At 43.2% G+C, this 20,402-nt stretch overlaps 1 protein-coding gene across 3 annotated transcripts in view; it reads right to left on the bottom strand.

Annotated features, from left to right (window-relative positions):
* DISC1 (DISC1 scaffold protein) overlaps nucleotides 1-20,402 on the bottom strand; it is a 363,689-nt gene that overhangs the window by 190,353 nt on the left and 152,934 nt on the right. For all 3 annotated transcript variants that reach the window (XR_014710969.1, XM_084624148.1, XM_084624149.1), the window contains exon 8: nucleotides 8,143-8,245. Coding sequence is in view for 2 of the 3 variants with exons in the window: in XM_084624148.1 (XP_084480274.1) it covers nucleotides 8,143-8,245 (103 nt within the window). In the remaining variant the exon portion in view is untranslated. The remainder of the gene's footprint in view (nucleotides 1-8,142; nucleotides 8,246-20,402) is intronic.

The raw sequence follows: 20,402 nt of genomic DNA, 5'->3' as shown, positions 1-20,402 counted from the left end.
TTAACTATTAGCATAAGATTGCCTTTCTCCAAGCTTCAAAGATTTCTTTTATTCTCACATTGTTCCTTCTTTCACAGTTCTCCAGATCACCAGCTGTAGAGAACATGGGTTAAATTTTCAGAAGTGTCTATATGGCTTAGGAGCCTAAGTCACTTTTGAAAATGGGACTTAGGCTCTTAAATCATTAGGTACTTTTTAAAACTTAACCCCATATTTTCCTCTCAACTGCTTGACTCTGGCCTGCAAATTCACTAGTACATATACATCCTCTCCAACTCTGATCTCAGCTGTATTTTTTTTCTATATCCATTAGTTTAGAGTGAATGTCCATTCTGAACAGTGCTGGCCAAAAATTCCTTGACAGGGCACTTTTCTGTCAGAAAATGCTAATTTCATTGGCAGTAAAAATGTTTTGTGGAGACTATTCTATTTCTCCAAAATTACAGTGGAAACCAGGCAGGGGAAAAAACAGTTATTAATCTTTCCTTAACGGTTGTTCTTCAAGATGTGTTGCACATGTCCATTCCAATGTAGGTGTGTGCACACCCCGAGCATGGTTGCCAGAAATTTTTGCATCAGTGGTATCCGTTGGGTCTGCTCAGGTGCCCTCTGGTGCCACATGCTCATGGCGCTGGTATAAGGGACCCTGCCAACCCCATTGCCCTTCAGTTCTTTCTTTTCAGCCAATTCCGAAGAGGGGTAAGAGGGCAGGTCTTGGAATGGACATGTGCAACACATCTCGAAGAACAACAGTTACAGAAAGGTTAGTAACCGTTTTTCTTTTTTGAGTGATTGCACATGTCCATTCCAACGTAGGTAACTCTTAAGCAGTTGTACAGGTGAACAGCTCAGAGTTTAGTTGACATGCCGACTCTAGTACCACTTTGCCAAATCCAACATCATCTCTAGCCTGCTGAGTGCTGGCATAATGGGAAGTACATGTGTGTACTGATGACCAAGTTTCTGTTCTACAAATGTCTTGGCATTTGCACTTAAAAAGTTGCCAAAGATGCTTGTGCTCTTGTGGAATGAGCTGTCAGAACATGAGGGGCAGGAACCCCTTCCAGGTCGTAACATGTGAGGATACATGACATGATCATGATGAAATTCTCTGGGCTGAGACAGAAAGACCTTTCATCCTGTCTGCAATGGCCACAAATGGTTGGGTAGTTTTCCGAAACAGCTTGGTCCTTTCTATGTAGAAAACCAGAGCATGCCTAACATGTAGTGAGTGGAGTCTCTGCTCTTCCCTGTTGGAGTGCGGTTTTGGATAGAAAAACTGGTAGGAAGATAGCCTGATTGCTATGGAACTGGGAAACAACCTTGGGAAGGAAAGCTGGATGCAGATGCAATTGGACCTTGTCCTTGAAGAATACCGTGTAAGGTGGCTCTGACATGAAGGTATGGATCTCAAATTCTTCTGGCCAAAGTGATGGCCACTAAGGTGGTCAACTTCAAGGACAGGTACAGTAGGAAGCAAGTTGCCAACAGTTCAAATGGTGGGCCTGTCAGTTTTGATAAAACCAGGTTGAGGTCCCGGGGACTGTGGGGCGGCACTGGGTGTCGCACATAGGGGTACAACCTCTCAAGAAAACCATTAGAAATGTCATAGGGGTGAAAAGCTGAGATTGCAACCAGGTGGACTAACAAAAGCCATGGTTAGATCTTGTTTTAAGTGTGGTAAGTATTCCAGAATGAATGGTAGAGAGAATTGTGTAGGTGAAACACCCTTCTGGGAAGCCCAGATAGAGAACCATTTCCATTTTACCAGGTAAGTAGCTCTGGTGGATGGCTTTCTGCTTCCTAGGAGGACTTTGCAGACCTACTCCGAGCATGCTAGTTCTGCAGGGTTCAGCCATGGAGCTTCCAGACTGTCAGATGGATGGACACGAGGTTCAAGTGACGCAGATGGCCATGGTCCTCGGAGATTAGGTCTCGTTACAGATGCAGAAGGATTTGTATCTCCACAGAGAGATCCAGGAGAGCGGCAAACCAATGCCGGGGGTGGGAGGGGGAAGGGGCAGGCCAGGGCTGTCAAGATGACTCACACGTGATCTCACTTGATCCTCAGCAGGACCTTGTGTATGAGTGGAATAGGAGGAACGAAGAGATGTCCTGTCCAATAAAGGAGGAAGCCATCTGCGAGAGATCTGGGACTGTGGGCCCAGGAGGGAGCAGAACTGGAGACACTTCGTGTTGTGCTTTGTCATGAAAAGATCTATGTGGGCTTTTCCCCACCTCTGGAAAATGGCTTTTACAACATCTGGGCAAAAGGACCACTCAGGGTGGTCAGAGAAGGATCTGCTGAGGTGATCCGCTAGTTCGTTCTATGTTCCCGGTAGTTAGGAGACTCGAGGTGAATCAAGTGGGCTATGCAAAATTCTCACAATCGAATTGCCTCCTGACACAGGGGAGAAGAGCAAGCCCCTCCCTGTCTGCTGATATAAAACATCGCCATTGTGTTGTCTGTGAGAACTGAGGCATTCTTGCCTTCCACATGGGGTTGGAATGCCTGGGAAGCCAAGTGGACTGTTCTGAGATTCTTGACATTGATGTGTAGAGAAAATTCTTCTGGACACCAACGCCATGACTTCTAAGGAAGCCCAAGTGATAACCCCAACCCATTGCTGATGCGTCTGTAACAAGGGATACCAGTTGGGTCTCGTGGTGCTGGCTCCTGGTAGTCACTGCCAGCCTCAGTACCAGAGCCTGGATCAGGCTCTGATCAGAGTGGCAGTAGTGCTCTTGCCCTGGAGGCCACTGAGTAGGGATATCTGGACTGGGGGCCTTGCATCCCAGGAAAAGCCCAGGGGCTCCAGAAAGGCCACTGTACCAGTATCTGCCACTGTCCAGAGGACCATGCAGCTGATGAGATACTTTGACCCGGGTCCATTGCAGGATAGTGCCGCCTTGAATGCAGGTGCCAGCTCCTGCACAAGGCATAGGACTCCAACTCCAGCGAGTCTCGGTTTGGAGACCAGAGAGGAGTAATGCCCACCAGTGTTGGAGATTTGTGCTGAGGAGAAGGAGGAGACTGGGGCTGGGTCATCATTGCCAGTTTCCCTTTAGAAGGTAACAGGGACCTCGGTACCACTGTAGTCCGCTCTTCCCTTCCTACAAGCACCAACATCATTGGCTCTTATATAGCCAGAGACATGGGTACCAACATTGAGAGTAGGTATCTCACTGTGACAAATGCCTCCAGCGTGGAAGGTTCCGCCAAAGTCCTGGTACCACAGTGACCCTCCGGTGCCAGGCTCAACAGCACCCACACCAGGGCTGGAGTCAATGACACCACATGTGTTGCTGGAGTCACAGAGTGTCCGGGTGCAGGTCGCACTCTTCAAACGTCTCCATGGCCCGCTGACCTCAGAGTGGGGGAATGTCCCCTCTCGGACTTCTTCTGCTTCTTCCTCGGCACTGAAGATGGTGAATGGTGCCAAGGTTCTCAACCGGCGGCAGGAGCGCTTCTCCTCAGCAATGGAGATGGTGAACAGTGCCGAGGTTCTCGCATGGTGGCAGGAATGTCATTCCCGGGTACCGACGATGGTGAACTGTGCTGAACATCCCAAACAGCAGCAGGGATGCTCCTCACTGATGCTGAGGTGCTCAGTGCTAAATCCAGATGTCCTGGCTCTGAGGGAGGTATTAGCATTGCCTCCATTAAAATGGCCTAGCATCCCGGTCTTTTTTGGTATGGGGCTTGAAGTCCCTGCAGACCTTCCAGTGCTCCCAAATGTGAGCTTCCCGCAGGCACTTGAGGCAGCTAGAATGGGGCTGCTCAGAGGCATACCCTTTTTGCAGGAGGCACAAGGCTTGAAACCTGGTGACAGAGACATGGCCTGGCACCGGGAGCGGAGAACAAATTCCACTAAATGGAGAACGAACTATGTCTAAGTCTATCTAACTACAACTTTACTATGCAAACTAACTATGTTCAATAATTGAGAATAAAGTCCACTGAGAAAGTACTTGCAAAGCAAGGACAGAGTAGTTCCAGTGACTTTCACGGGTGGTAAAAAGGAACGGAGGGGGCACAGCGTCAGCAGGGACCTTTATACCGGCGCTATGAGTGCGCAGTTCCAGAGGGCACCAAAGCCAACCTGACAGATACCACCGAGGGAAAAATTTCCGGTGACTGTGCTGGGGGCGTGCACACACCTACATTGGAATGGACAAATGTAATCACTTGAAGAACTACCCAGGGAACCCAGGGTCCACAGCAGCTTACCAACGAGATTACTCCTGAGCCAGGGACCCCAGAGCTTCCACACCCTGTGGCACCAGAGCAGCCCACCATGTACACTGCCCTGGAACTGAGGATCTTTTCCCTTTCCTTTTCTCTACACAGCTATAATTCTGAGTGCTTTGATATATCTTAGAAGCACTTCTATATCAGCTTCTTTAGCAGGAAGGGTCTTTTCTTTCTCAGCTGTAAGCAGCTCGGAGCCATTTGCTTTCTACAGAGAGCTGAGACAAATCACTCCAAATTAACATTTTACTTTGTGAAACAGTTTAAGGATATGATTCCTCTTGGGGGTACCCATTAGATGCCTTACGGGTGAGCTTTTAAGTGGGTGGTGACTTTTGCTAGTCAGTGGAGATGGATTCTGCAGTTTCCCACTTTGCACTGGAGGTTCAAGATACCATCCCTGAAAGGTGCCCCCTAGCAGCACTAAAACATAAATCTGTATTGTCATGATTTGTAATAACTGATTTTTCCCCATTTTCCTTTTATTTCACTTCAATTCTCTTAGTTAATATTAACTTTATTTTTATTCAGCCAGCATCCAACATATACAGTAATATAACTTACTAATTCTACCTATTATAACTACATTGTTTTATATGGGAATATTTGCACATAGGCTTTTTGCTGGTAATGCTACATTCTTGTAGGACTGTAATAATGCATATCCTGCAATACTAAACTAGTACTACTGCACTTTACCAAAGTGTACCTATTGCTGGAAGCAAAATATTTCTCCTTGCAATATAACAAAAACTGAATGCTTTTTGGAGTTACACATAAAAGACCCACAAGGAATATTTTACAGCAATACATGTTTCAAACAGTGTGGCATCATCCTATACAAAACCCTTAATTATTTCTTTCTAGCAACTTTTATCTATGAGTCCTCCAAGTGCATGCATCAACAAAGAAACTAAGAACTTAAGGGGAAATAAAAGAGAGGTTTATTTACAGGTGAGAAAAAAGTTCAACTAATACAAACTTTCTGGACAACTTAATAGCAGGGTATTATGTTCTCCTGTTTGGTCTCTCACTGCCCAAGCCAGCAAAGGCTGAGAATACTCTAAAGAAGCATGGTGTTCATTTTTGGAGGAAAAGAACACACTGCAGTTCTTCCAAATAACCACCTCGCCTACACTCAGTGGTATTTATGGATTCCAGAAAGAGCAAACCACCCATACTTAGCCAGTGGGACATTGTTGTGATTCAGCACCAAATGGTGTGTGTGGAGTAGGGGAAAGTAAACAATTGACTCCACTGGAAACCCCACTGGCTGCATGGCTACATGTTTTGTGCACACATACATGCAAGGGCAAAGCTAACAAATCTGAAAGAACTGTGGCAAATAAACTATCCAGGTCAGTACACTGAGAAACAATGGATCAATATCCACCATTACAGATGTGTCCGCCTCTTTCCCGCCATATCTTAAAGAGTGTACAGTGAGTAGGATATTTAATTTTCTTTTCTTTAACTAGTATGCAGATTTTATCAACAGCCATATCAAAATTTAGCTATGAATCAGCAGAAGAACCACAGCATCCAAGTCATCAAATCACATCCACACTTAATTCAAAAATTAAAATAATGTTGCTTCCTCTCTACTTAAAATTGTCTCACTCTGTTGCTCACAGATCCTTGTTACTCCATGGTAAAAACGAAAGAAAACTGTAGCAACACATCACATAGGGCATAATCTTGCCAAGATGCTGTGCTGAGTGCCCTCAACTTCTCCCAGTGACTTCAGAGGATGCGAAGGCAACACAGCACCTCCCACTGAATTCAGTGGGATCTGTGGTTTACACCAGGCTCAGCACTTTGCAGGAACTGGCTCATATTCAGAAAATAAAACTCCTCCTAACCTGCAATATAAAGATACTCCTCAGACTGACAGCGTCATAAGCTTTTCACTTTCTACTTCTACTCTTCTTGCTTTTCCTTAGGGCACAACTGCGTAAAGAAAAATCTCAGGGGGCCTGAACTCCTCCCTACTTAGATGGCTCATGTCTGGACATTTGCAACCGCAGTCAGGTTTCTGTCCTTTTATGAAGTTTTATTACACCTTCAAAAAAAATTACTTAATCTTCAAAACCCCACTAGTAACAAAGAAATACAAACAAGTCAAGTCACATGAATCACACATACCAAACAAACACTGCCAGTGCAGAAAAACAAAAAGAGCCAATGGAAGAGAACCGCATGAATTTACAGAACTGGAGCCCATAATCCTTACTCATGGAAAACTTCCACTGAAGTAAATGGGAGTTTTGTCTCAGTAAGGATTGCAAAATTGCACCCAAACAGATTATTCTGTCGACGAACAAACTTCAGAATAATTTGCTTCTGTTTTGTCAGAGGTTAACAGTTATCATTCCTGCCAGCATATGAAAGCAAAATATAGACATCTGGGAAGGGGAAAATGAAGGAACACTTTATAAAATCCTTGATATACTCTTGGACTAGAAGAGCTTTTCAGAGGGCCAAAGTGAAAGCAGTCACTCCTAAAAAGGCATGCAACAGCAACATATTTATAGCACTGAGAAGACAGTTTACAGAGGCATTAAATTGTCTCTTGCATCCCTTGCTGAACCCTAAGCAACCTCTTTTAAAAACTAGTACAAAATGCTTTGCTACAGAAGATTTCACATGGTGAACACATTTTATTTCCTGAAAGTGTCAAAATCTGATGCACCAATTCTTTATGGCTTCTTCACTCTCGCAACACCAAGAACTGTAAATCTGGTGTCTGGCTACTTTGCGCAAAGCAGCTGGAGAATACTGGTGAATCTGGTGCATGGTTCCAAAAAATACACAGATCTGTGTTTCTTTAATGTATGCACAAGAAAATCCATTACAGCTCTGACCTTGCAATCCTTACCCAAGCAAAACACAAGGGTTTCTAGTCTTTAAGAGACTCATGGAAGACTGTGGAAATTGAGGATGCTTGGCATCTTGTAGGATCAGGGCCCTAATTATTTGCATTTGGATTTTGTTTGATCCTGAAGTCTGCATTCAAGTTTTACATTATTCAGCTGTAGAAAGCAGTACATGTGATGCCTCATGATACTTTATTCTAAAATTATGTATGCTTTTGTAAATAGCACTATAGCTTCTAATTAAGAGAGTAAATAGCCACAGCACAGGTCAGGTGTGTCCTTTTGGCATATATAAAATACACACTGGCCTCTTTCTTTAATTTGGTGCAAGACTGAATACATTTTGTGCCTGAATCCATACCTCCTCTACTTTGGCTTGTCCTCTGTAGCAGGTGCCTAATGGAGAGGTATCTACTTACATGCGTAGGAAAGACTTGCTGAACTACAAAAGCCAGCTCTTTAACTTAGAAACAAAATTATGCTTTGTCTTTTTTCCTTAGTAAATGGTGCAGTAATCCCAAATAAGTGGCACGTAACCCTGTTATGAATCAGGCTCTGTATTCACATTTCAGTGTTTTACTGGTTGTAAATAATAGGCACGAGTGCATCCACGGACCAAATTGCTCTTTTGCTGCCAACATTAGTTGTTTAATAATCTAAACAGCAGAAGCTACCAATTATTGTATTCCGTTTTATGGTGTCATTTAAAATCCATCCATATAATTATTATACTTTTTGTTATTTGTAAGGCTCTTCTGATACTGAAGAGTGATAGGTACTTTTAACGTGTAAGAGTCAGGAAATCTACCGATCACATATTTATACATTTGGACTATGCTGAAGATACCACATTCTCAGTAGGATTATTACATATCCCCCTCACAAAACATTTTCTAAGACATTGTGGTAATTACACAAGGAATCTTTACTCTCTAGGAAATCAGTGTGAATATGCACAATGCTAGTATGAACTTAAAGTCATTACCATCATATCTCTTATCACGTAAACCTTACCTGATACAGCAAGCATTTTGGCTTCAAGTAAAGCTGGTAGTTGGGTCTCAATATCACTCACTTTTCTCCTCAAAGTACTGCATAGTTTCTGACTTGCACAAACCTAAATTAAGGCAGACAGTCACGATATATAATTCATTCATGAAAAAATATAAAGGCAATTTAAATAGGGCTTCAAATGTTCTTGATTTCCAGACATGACATAACATTCTACCATAAGGTAAAAAAAATTTAATAAAAAGTACCTCTGTAAAGCCGTGTATCAGAATTCATTGGCTTTGCCACACATTCCAATATAAAAACGAGAAAACAGTATTGTATTATTAGCTATCCACATGAGAGAACTAACACAGACAATGTTTCAGAAGTAGATATTGTGACTGTGTTTAAGTAGAAGGCCAAGATTATGAACTTTGCCCCAATGGCCCATTTTCAATAATGGTATCTGGTAACCAGTGGAATTCAGGTAAACAGAGGTTTGGGATTTTAAGAGTCAGTAACACAAAGTGTACAGGTAATTTGTTTCTCAGAAATAACTTCCTATACCCCTTCTTCACTGGAAACATCAAATTCTACTATACTACTATGGGTGGGCAGTGGAGTTCCACCTCAGATCACCTCTCCACTTAACACACAGCACTTAGATATGTTTATAGTGAAATCTTATAAGTTTATTTAACAAAGCACTGAGATTCAAGCGATAGCCAGGAGAAATATTTGAAACAAATGGCAACATATAAAATAAAATCATAACACACGTTCTAGATCCCAGACTTAATTAACACTCATGTCTTGTAGAGTTTGGTTCACGCAAACTCCTTTCAGTGTTTTATACCCAGCCTTGGCTGTGACCCTCCTTTCATGAGGCTGACATGCTGTCAGCTTGCCTCCTACATGAAGGATTCAGTGTGTTTCTTTGCCCCCACTGGATATACCAGAACAGTCCTTTGCCTTTTTTCATAAAAAGGACACCTCCTGCTGTTCATTTCATCTTGTAGATTTTGCAATCTCTTATTTAGCCCGGAGGGGTTCAGTATGCATATAGACATACAGTACTGTGGCAAATTGCTGGCACGATTATGATGGGTCCCACGCTTCCTCTTCTTGGGGGGTGGGGTTCAGGGTGCAGTTTCCTGCCCCTGAACTAGGGTATCTACTGTCCCACTAGTAACCCAGAGAAGGGTAGTGGAGAGGGAGGGACCCGGGCCCACCGTCTACTCCAGGTCCCAGCCCAGGGGCCCTAGGGATAGTGGCAAACCACTTGAACTAATGCTTCCTTCCCCTCAGCTACTTCCCCTCCTGCTCTTCAGCTTGTGGGGCTTCCTGCCCTCTCTCTGCACAAGCCGGGTATCTCTTTACCTAGGGTCTTGGTCTTTTAGCCAGCCATGGCACTTCTCCAAACTCTCCTCTACTTCAACTCCTTCAAACTGCTCTTTGCTCCAACTCCAAACCACTCTGCTCCAACTCCTTCTTCTGGCTGATTGAAGCAGGGAGTTTTTAACAGATGACTGGCTTCAGGTGCTCTAACTGGCTTCAGGTGCTTTTAATTAATCTATAGAAACCTTTCTTCCCTCTACAGGGAATAAGGCTTCTCCTCATCCTGGGACTTACATATTCCTCCTATATCACTCTCCTGCTGCCTTCTGTCCATGCTGTATGACAGTAGATAATACCCAAATGACCAGACAGGAAAATAGATATCAGTTATCTCCTGCCTGAAAGGAACATTTCCGAGGTACATCACCTCTTGGTGACCTGCCTAAACTCCAAGATCTTAAGATCACAATTTTTAGTATAGATTCATAATTCCTTACATATTAAAAGTACATTTTGCAAAGATTATGATGACCGGTGAGCCACTGGCTCTCAGCAGAGACCTCACATGTTACCCTTCGGTGAACTAGTATGCATATATCCAACCCAGAATATTCCTATAAAACCATATGCAGCTCCTGTGCCTTTTGCCATTTGGCACCAAGACCCTGGGTCACAACTTCCAGGTTCAAAAATATAACTGGATCTGCCAGAAAGACTGTGAAAAGCCAAAGCACAGGACAGTAGGTAGTATGGGGGATAGAGAGAGGAGAAAAGGGATATGAAAGCAAACAATACTTTACAGTTAATGTACTTTACCACTTCTGAAAAATTTTGCAGATCATAAGTAATTTACTGCTCTTACATTTTCCCAAGCTCTACTTATCAGATTTTAGAGTTCCAATGGAAAAAATAACAAAGCAAAAAAAAAAATTATTATTGTAAAGGTTCATATCAGTGTGGCAGTCAACACCCTTGGCTTTAAAGACAATCATCAAGCAATTACCTAACATGACTATAATGGGGTAGCTAAATATCACACTGGAAAGACAGGAGTGCAGAACAACTCTGGGGCCAGCCAGGGAATCTCTTCAGTACAGCAGGGTGGCATGTGGAGAGAGACAGACCTGCACTCACTGTTATGGAGGGGTTACGCCAGGAGAGTATCTGTAGGAGGAGCACTGCTGCATGAAGCTGGGACTTTCCAGCCTTCAGAGGCCCTTGACTGCATTGCAAGGGACAACCACAAGCCACAATGTGCCCCAATGAGGGAAAAAGCGATAGGAAGAGACCCTGGGGAAGGGTGTTAGCTAGACCACAGATAGCGGGTGTCTTCCTTACAGCACCCAAGACAACACCTGGGTCAGATGCCAGTGGACTTGGAGGGCCTGGTTACCCCTACCCACTGCTGCTTGGCAGGGCTGCCACCACAGACTTTTACCGCTAGGCAGGGCCAACGTTATAGACTCTAACCACTAGAAGGGGCTGCCTCCGCACTCATACTGTCACTTGGGAAACAATAGCAGTGGATGGAACCTAGTGTACAACATTAGGCAAACAGGCACTGGCCATCTTTGAGGAAACTGGATTTGAACTGAAATTTTAGGTGAAGGCTTGCTTGCTTTTCCCAGCCTCCTTGATGCACTGCCTTCCTCAGTGATGCAATACAATGTACATATAAACAGACAAAAATACCACTGCTGTCTGTTACATACACTCACATAGATTATCTCTTGGTAAATGAATTATACATCGCACCCAGCTATTGTAAGACTATCACCGGATGCATCAAGGAGGCTTATTTTAACTATATAAAATTAACTATAATGCTTAGAACTCATTGCATTTATTTATCACATATATCCCTTTATTTCAGCTAAAAGCATCTGTTAATCATAATTGGGCCAGCTATTATTTTAGCCAATAAAACTATCCTTCAAGCTGTCTCTATTAATATAGAAGCCCTTTCTAAATCTTCCTATTAAATTGTAATGCATATATTTCTAGTCACTGCTGTACATAATTTAATTTCTCCCAATCTCCAGATAGTCCACTTTATTTTCTTGTCTGTATTCCATCTAATTTATCCAATAATTTTCTTGTGATGCTGAGGAACTAAAACAGGTGGGAACATGTTCAGTGACCCAGGCCTCAGCTCAGCTTTGCCTACTGTGAGGAGAGGCAGAGGCAAACCAACACAATGGAGATAATAAAGTTTAAAATTTAAGGTTAAGGAAAAAAACAGAAATTTGTCAGGAACAATATTTTATATTATATTATTACTCTATTATTTCTATTATATTAAAATCCAGTACTCGCTTAGGAAAATAATAAAACCTAAGTTACCACCACAATAAAAGACATTTTTCAACACCACGCTGTGTCACTCCAAGAGGTAATCAACTCCTCCTCTCCCTGGCTGCAAAGTCCTGCTTCACCCCAGTTGTCCCACCTTCACCATTCTCCGACTTATGATGCTCCTTTGCTTCAACTCTGTGATGACCACACCTAGGGTTGCCAACCCTCCCAGAATCTAAATTGATCTCCTAACTACTGAAACCAATCTGGTGGCTACTGAAACCAAACTGGTAGATTTTAATAGGCCGCTAAAAGTCTGGTTGGCAGCACAGTGGGGATAAGGCAGGCTCCCTACCTGCCATGGCTCTGCACGGCTCCCGGAAGCATTCGGCATGTCCCTCTGGCTACTAGGTGTAAGGGCAGCCAGGCAGCTCTGCGCACTGCCCCTTCCCCAAGCGCCGACTCAGCAGCTCACATTGGCCCGGGAACCGGAGGGGGGCCTGCAGGCACGGGCAACGTGCAGAGCTGCCTGGCCACCCCTAAGCCTAGGAGCCAGAAACACCGGTTGCTTCCAGGAGCCGCCTGAGGTAAGCACCACCCGGCCGGAGCCCACACCCCGAACTATTTCCCACACCCCAACCCCCTGCCCCAGCCCTGAGCCCTCTCCTGCACCCAAACTCCCTCCCATAGCTCTGACCCTGCATCCCCTTCTGCACCCCAAGCCCCTGCCCCAGGCTCAGTCCAGAGCCCCCCCTCCCACTCTCCGAACCCCTCGGCCCCATCCCATAATCCCTCCTGCACCCCAACCCCCTGCCCCAGCCCTGTGAAAGTGAGTGAGGGTGAGGGAGAGTGAGTGTCGGAGGGAGAGGGGTGGAGTGGGCAGGGCCTTGGGGAAGGGGCAGGGAAGGGTCCGCTGAAAGGGTGTTTGGGTGAGGAGGAGCATGTGGTTTGGACATCCCTTAGGGGAGGATCTATTAATAGAGAATCTCTATGTCCTAGTGAGGACGAGAGGCTGGAAAACAATAAAATACAGGCAGGGCCTGATCAGAAACAATCAAATAAAAAAGAGTCCCATTCAATTACATCGTGTAATGGCAGACAGCTACAAGGAGACAAGTTTTTAGAATGCTTATATACCAATGCTATTCTAAATAATAAAATGGGAGAACTAGAGTGCCTCGTATTAAATGAGGATATTGACATAATGGGCATCACAGAAACTTGGTGGAATAATGGTAAATCAATGGGACACAGTAATACAGTGGTTCCCAAACTTTAACAGCCCGCAAACCCCTTTCACTAAATTGTAAAATCTTGTGAACCCCCTCCTAAAAATGAATATTTCCACAGATTTAAGTTTAAATTTCCTCCGCACTCTGCACTCCATGGGGCTCCTGCTGCTAGACCCCATTGACCGCCCCAGCCAACTGAGCTCCGGCTGCACATCCCGCTGACCGCCGGGACTCGGGCTGCCAGCCACAACTGCCAGGCCCCGCTCTCCCTTGGGCTCAGGCTGTCTGCCCTGCAACCAGTTCCCATCTGCTGCCTCCAGTGCCCGGGGTTCTCTGGCCACCATTAGTGACATTTTTCCGGTGAACCCCCTGTACCGTTCTGCGAACCCTCAGGGGTTTGCAAACCCCAGTTTGGGAACCACTGCAGTAACACCAGGGTACAAAATATATCGGAAGGACAGAACAGGTCATGCTGGTGGGGGTGCTTTCATTATATGTGAAACAAAGCGTAGAATCAAATGAAGTAAAAATCGTAAATGAATCAAACTGTACCACAGAATCTCTGTGGATAGAAATTACATGCTCTAATAAGAAGAATATAGCGGTAGGGATATATTACCGACCATCTGACGAGGATGGGGATAGTGATTGTGAAATGCTCAGAGAGATTAGAGAGGCTATTAAAATAAAAAACTCAATAATAATAATGGGGAGATTTCAATTATCCCCATATTGACTGGGTACATGTCACCTCAAGACAGGATGCAGAGATAAAGTTTCTTGACACCTTAAATGACTGCTTTTTGGAGCAGCTGGTCCTGGAACCCACCAGAGGACAGGCAATTCTTGATTTTGTCCTAAGTGGAGCACGGGATCTGGTCCAGGAGGTGAATATAGTTGGACTGCTTGGTAATAGTGACCATAATATAATTAGATTTAATATCCCTGTGGCAGGAAAAACACCACAGCAACCCGACACTGTAGCATTTAATTTCAGAAAGGGGAACTACACACAAATGAGCTCAACTTAAATGTATACCCCAAATTAAAAAACATAGTAAGAGAACCAAAAAAGAGCTACCGTAGCTAAACAACAAAGTAAAAGAAGCAATGAGAGGCAAAAAGGCATCCTTTAAAAAGTGGACATTAAATCCCAGTGACAAAAATAGAAAGGAGCATAAACACTGGCAAATGAAACGTAAAAATACAATTAGGAAGGCCAAAAAAGAATTTGAGGAACAATTAGCCAAAGACTCAAAAAGTAATAGCACATTTTTTAAAGTACATCAGAAGCAGGAACCCTGCTAAACAACCAGTGAGGCCACTGGACGATCGAGGTGCTAAAGGAGCACTCCAGGACAATAAGGCCATTGCGGAGAAACTAAATGAATTATTTGCATTGCTCTTTATGGCTGAGGATGCGAGGGAGATTCCCAAACCTGGGCCATTCCTTTTAGGTGACAGAGCTGAGGAACTGTCCCAGGTTGAGGTATCATTAGAGGAGGTTTTGGAACAAACTGATAAATTAAACAGCAATAAGTCACCAGGACCAGATGGTATTCACCCAAGAGTTCTGAAGGAACTCAAAAGTGAAATTACAGAACTACTAACTGTAGTCTGTAACCTATCATTTAAATCAGCTTCTGTACCAGATGGCTGGAGGATAGCTAATGTGACGCCAATTTTTAAAAAGGGCTCCAGAGGTGATCCCGGCAATTATAGGCCTGTAAGCCTGACTTCAGTACAGGGCAAACTGGTTGAAACTGTAATAAAGAACAATATTGTCCGCCATATAGATGAACATAATTTGTTTAGGAAGAGTCAACATGGTTTTAGTAAGGGGAAAATCGTGCCTCACCAATCTACTAGAATTCTTTGAGGGGGTCAACAAGCATGTGGAACAAGGGGATCCAGTGGATATAGTGTACTTAGATTTTCAGAAAGCCTTTGACAAGGTCCCTCACCAAAGGCTCTTAAGCAAAGTAAGCTACCACGAGATAAAAGGGAAGGTGCTCTCATAGATTGGTAACTGGTTAAAAGACAGGAAACAAAGGGTAAGGTATAAATGGCCAATTTTCAGAATGGAGAGAGGTAAATAGTGGTGTCCCTCAGGGGTCTATTCTGGGACCAGTCCTATTCAACATATTCATAAATGATCTGGAAAAAGGGGTAAACAGTGAGGTGGCAAAATTTGCAGATGATACAAAATAACTAAAGATAGTTAAGACCCAGGCAGAGTGTGAAAAGCTATAAAAGCATTTCTCAAAACTAGGTGACTGGGCAACAAAATGGCAGATGAAATTTAATGTTGATAAATGTAAAGTAATGCACATTGGAAAGCATAATCCCATCTATACATATAAAATGATGGGGTCTAAATTAGCTGTTACCACTCAAGAAAGAGATCTTGGAGTCATTGTGGATAGTTCTCTGAAACCATCCACTCAATGTTCAGTGGCAGTCAAAAAAGAGAACAGAATGCTGGGAATAATTAAGAAGAGGATAGAAAATAGGACAGAAAATATCATGTTGCCTCTATATAGATCCATGGTATGCCCACACCTTGAATACTGTGTGCAGATGTGATCATCCCATCTCAAAAAAGATATATTGGAATTGGAAAAGGTTCAGAAAAGGGCAACAAAAATTATTAGGGGTATGGAACGGCTTCCATATGAGGAGAGATTAATAAGACTGGGACTTTCCCGCTTGGAAAAGAGACAGCTAAGGGGAGATATGATCAATATAAAATCATGACTGATGTAGAGAAAGTAGATAAGGAAATGTTTACTGCTTCTCATAACACAAGAACTAGGGGTCACCAAATGAAATTAATTGGCAGCAGGTTTAAAATAAAGAAAAGGAAGTATTTCTTCACACAATGCACAGTCAACCTATGGAACTCCTTGCCAGAGGATGTTGTGAAGGTCAATACCATAACTGGGTTCAAAAAAGAACTAGATAAATTCATGGAGGATAGGTCCATCAATGGCCATTCGCCAGGACGGGCAGGAATGGTGTCCCTAGCTTCTGTTTGCCAGAAGCTGGGAATGAGCGACAGGGGATGGATCACTTGATGATTACCTGTTCTTTTCATTCCCTCTGGGGCACCTGACACTGGTCACTGTCGGAAGACAGGATACTGGGCTAGATGGACCTTTGGTCTGACCCAGTAGGGCTATTCTTATGTTTTTGTGTGATTAGACAGTTGGCAACCCTAACCACAGTTCTTTCCAGCCCTTTCTTAGGGCTTGATCCGAAGACTCCTTTCCATCCGCAAACAACAGCTCCTCACCCAGAAGGCCACACTCATTCCCCAGACAGCCAAACTGTATTCCCTCTGTCAATGTCCTAATGGTCCACCTCACCGGTCATATGCTCTGTGCTTTGCACATGGTCCAGCTTCCTCAGCAAAATCCATTTTTACCCAATGCTGCATCTTATCACCTCCATTTTTATGAACCACCTTCCAACTGCCCATTCGGGCAGATTCTGAGCCCCCCTTTTCTCTGGCTGTCTCTTCCCCCAGGACAGCATTCTGAACTGCTGCACCACAGCTAGGCCAGGGTTACTACAAATGTACCAGAAGAAACTGGGAGCCATTTTCTTTCTCAACTCTCCAAAATAAATCAATTTTTTTAATGATTTCTGTCAAAGTGTGCTCTCTCTCTATGGGCACAGGATGGCTCAGGGGATTGGTAATTACACAAGGAATCTTTCCTCTCTAGGAAGTGTGAATATGTCCAATGCTAGTATGAACTTAAAGTCATTACCATCAGACGGCTGTTTGGTAATTATGTGAAAAACAGTGTGTCCACATCACAACCTACACTGTCAGAACTGGTGCTTATTGGCAGCCTTATTAACAGCCTAAGTAGAGAAGCCATGGGCTGAATGGAGGCTTAACCTACATCTAGAGATGGTCCCTCTAGACCAGGATAGAAGCTTGCGGATTAGGCTCTGCAAGTACCTGTGCCATATCTGTTCTGTGGATAAATTCTGGACTTTAATCATCAGGGATGTCAAATGATATCTTTCAACAAAACTAAATGAAAGAGATAGGGGAACAAACGACTAACTTAAATTTCTTTAGCTAATCATATTACTGCTATTTTACACTAGTTATATTCTAAATAAACTCAGCATTCCTTTTGCTATCTCCATAGTGGCTACCATTATTCATTACGATAACTTGTCCAGCTACAAAAGAAAGCCTTTTCCATACGTAATAAAAATCCTGAAGATTCAAAAATCCAGCAACCTTCTCCTCTTTCTCTGATTTGCCTGATTCAAACAGCTCATCTGATCCCAACTCTATTTCCCAACCTTCCATTGCTCTCATTGACCAACACAGTATACATCAGTCATACCTAGTGATGTAAGTCAAGGACTAGGAGCTAGGAATCTCCTAAATTCTATTCCTAACTTTAATAATAAGTCTGTCCATGACCTTAGGGCAGTTACTTACAGCCATATCCTGTAGTCTTTACTCAAGAACTCCCACTGAAGTCAATGGAAGTAAGGATTTAGAATTTTGCTCTTACCACTTCTGCCAATTTCCTCATCTGTATAACGGGTACAAAATATTTATTTACCTATCTCATAGGCTGTTAAGAGGTTTACCTACAGAGGTTAATGTTTGTAAAGTGTTCTGAAGATGGAAAAAAGCCAAATAGTACTATCCTTATACCACTGGATATTAGGAGCCCAATCCCATATTCCTCACATAGACAAGTCTCACAAGTCAAAGGGAGTTTGGACTGTGTAAAAGATATGGAACCAGACCATGTGTGACTTCATATTTAATGCAGCTTTTGGGTTTATATTACAATACATCATTGATGGGGTTTTAAAAAAAATATTCTTTGTGTTTTTCATGTATAGGTTTCCAAGGAGCTTTAGAGCAACTAGAAAATACCTAAATTTAGGGCCTAAACGTGCAAATCCTTATTCAGTAATCCTTACTCAGCCAAGCAGTCCCAGTGCAACAACTGGGGCCCAGGCAAGAAAGGAGTCTTAGGATCAAGCCCTAAGAAAGAAAATACTGACAACAACATTTGCATAGTAACATCCTTTTACATCTTTTCCATGTGTGATATATTAATCTACAGTGGCAGGAATGCGGTGGGGAATGTGGGCTAGAACACTAAAATTAACACATTCTTTCAAAAGTGGGATGCAGTCTTCAGCATTCACTGTAACAATTGCTTAGAAAAACAGGGAGATGGAAACTCTGTTCAGTGTCTGAAGCAAAGGGCGGCACTCTGTCAACACCATACATCCAAGTACAATAATGCACTTCAGCATCACTGCTTGTTATTGTCTCAAGTCCTGTATTACTTTTCAAGGGAAGGGAATGGGTGGAGGAGTGTTCACTTTATTAACATGTAGTGTGTGGCTTTTGCCACCTCAACTCAAAAATGATGTAGTAGAAACAGAAAAGGTAGAAAAAGCCAATGTAAATATTAGAGGCACAGGAGGCTGGAAGACAGCGATCATCAGCGAGAGATTTACTTAGAGAGACGACTAGGAGGAGATATGATAAAAGTATATAAAAAAGAAATAACGAGTTGGAGAAGGGCAATATTGTGCTTCCTATTTATCCTCTAAATAAACAAACAATAATGAGGGAATGCAATGAAATTTTTTTAAATATTTTATCTATTTAAAATTTACTATTTTAAGAAACATATATAATCTGTAGAATTCACTACCGTATGTTAAACTAAGTAATTCTTGTGACAGATGAGTGACCTAGGAAGCATGGAAACTCCAAAAAGTTATTAGATTCAGATGTGCCAGATGCTAGCCGCTGGGATTAATAATACACTTTTGTATCTGTAAATGTTATATGTATCTTTGTGAACTTTGGACAGTATTCTAACTCCATGGGGGAAGGTTACTGAGCTTCACCCAGGAACTAAAATCAATGGGATGTGATTATTGCAGATCCTGAGACAGGTAAACAACTTCAGAGAAGTACCATCCTATGCAGTTAATTGCATATACTAGTTCAGACTGAATTCAAGATACCCAGGAGACAAGAAATAGCTGAGAGGACCCTCATTTTGATTTAAAAAATGTCATGAGTTTGTAACCAAGAGGGCAAAATCCTGCCGGAAGGGTTTGAAGGACTAGAACCTGCCAGGGTCTCATTGTAGAAGATAAAAAGAAAAGGAGTACTTGTGGCACCTTAGAGACTAACCAATTTATCTGAGCATAAGCTTTCGTGAGCTACAGCTCACTTCATCGGATGCATACTGTATTTTCCACAGTATGCATCCGATGAAGTGAGCTGTAGCTCACGAAAGCTAATGCTCAAATAAATTGGTTAGTCTCTAAGATGCCACAAGTACTCCTTTTCTTTTTGCGAATACAGACTAACATGGCTGTTACTCTGAAACCTGTCATTGTAGAAGATAGTAAACTTAGTATGCATGTACACTCTTTATTGTTTTATTTTATATTAAATGTTACTGTCCTAAAATAAATGTATTGTGCTCTGTAAAAGCTGGCTGGTCACTAGCAACCCTGACATTGCCCCTGAGAGAGAGCAAACGGCAGGTGCTGGTCCCTGGTGAATTGCTAGGAGGCCGCAAACAAACTGCTGATCTGAAGGGAGAAGGATGCAGGTCCCCGTCCACAGAGAGGTGATAGCTAAAGGCTTGAGACCTAAAGTAGTAGCTGTTAGCAGATCATAGAGAGGGCAAAAATTCAGTTAACCTGGAGTTATGACAATTTTAATAGAGAGACAAGTAGGGTGAGGTAATAGCTTTTATTGGACCAACTTCTGCTGGTGAGGCCTTGTCTACACTACACAGTTTTGTCGACAAAACAGTGGATGCATGCACACTGCAATGCGACTTTTGGCGGCAAAAATGCCCTGTTTTGGCGATGAAATAAAACCACCCTGATGAGACAGAAGGCTTTTGGTGCAAAATGTCTGTCGACAAAGTGCCAGCGTAGAGACCACGCTTGATTTTATTGCTTTAATTGGCCTCCAGGAGGTGTTCCACAATGCCCATCTGGTCAGAAGTTTGAATTCCACTGTCCTGCAGCCAGGTAAACAACTATCCACCCCTCCCCCTTAGAAGCCCCGGGAATTTTTGAAATTCCATTTCCTGTTTGCTCGGCATGGAGAGGTCTCAGCGCATCTTCCCAGGTAACCATTGCAGCTTATCACAGCAAACACTCTCCCGCTTGGATCACTGTGGAGCTGCTGAAGCTGCTCAGTATATGGGGAGATGAGGCTGTGCAGTGTAGGAATTTTGATACCTACAGGCAGATTTCTCAAGGCTTGTGTGAAAAGGGCTGTGATCAGGATGCGCAGCAGTGCAGAGTGAAGATAAAGGAGCTGAGGCAGGCGTACCATAAGGCGAGGGAGGCAAATCATCGCTCCAGTGCTGCACCTAAGAC

The sequence above is a fragment of the Lepidochelys olivacea genome (genome assembly GCF_965140295.1).
Source record: "Lepidochelys olivacea isolate rLepOli2 genome assembly, chromosome: 3".
NCBI classification, from domain to species: domain Eukaryota; kingdom Metazoa; phylum Chordata; order Testudines; family Cheloniidae; genus Lepidochelys; species Lepidochelys olivacea.
The sequence above is the reverse complement of the archived record's forward strand: the minus strand, read 5'-3'. Positions and strand labels throughout refer to the sequence as shown.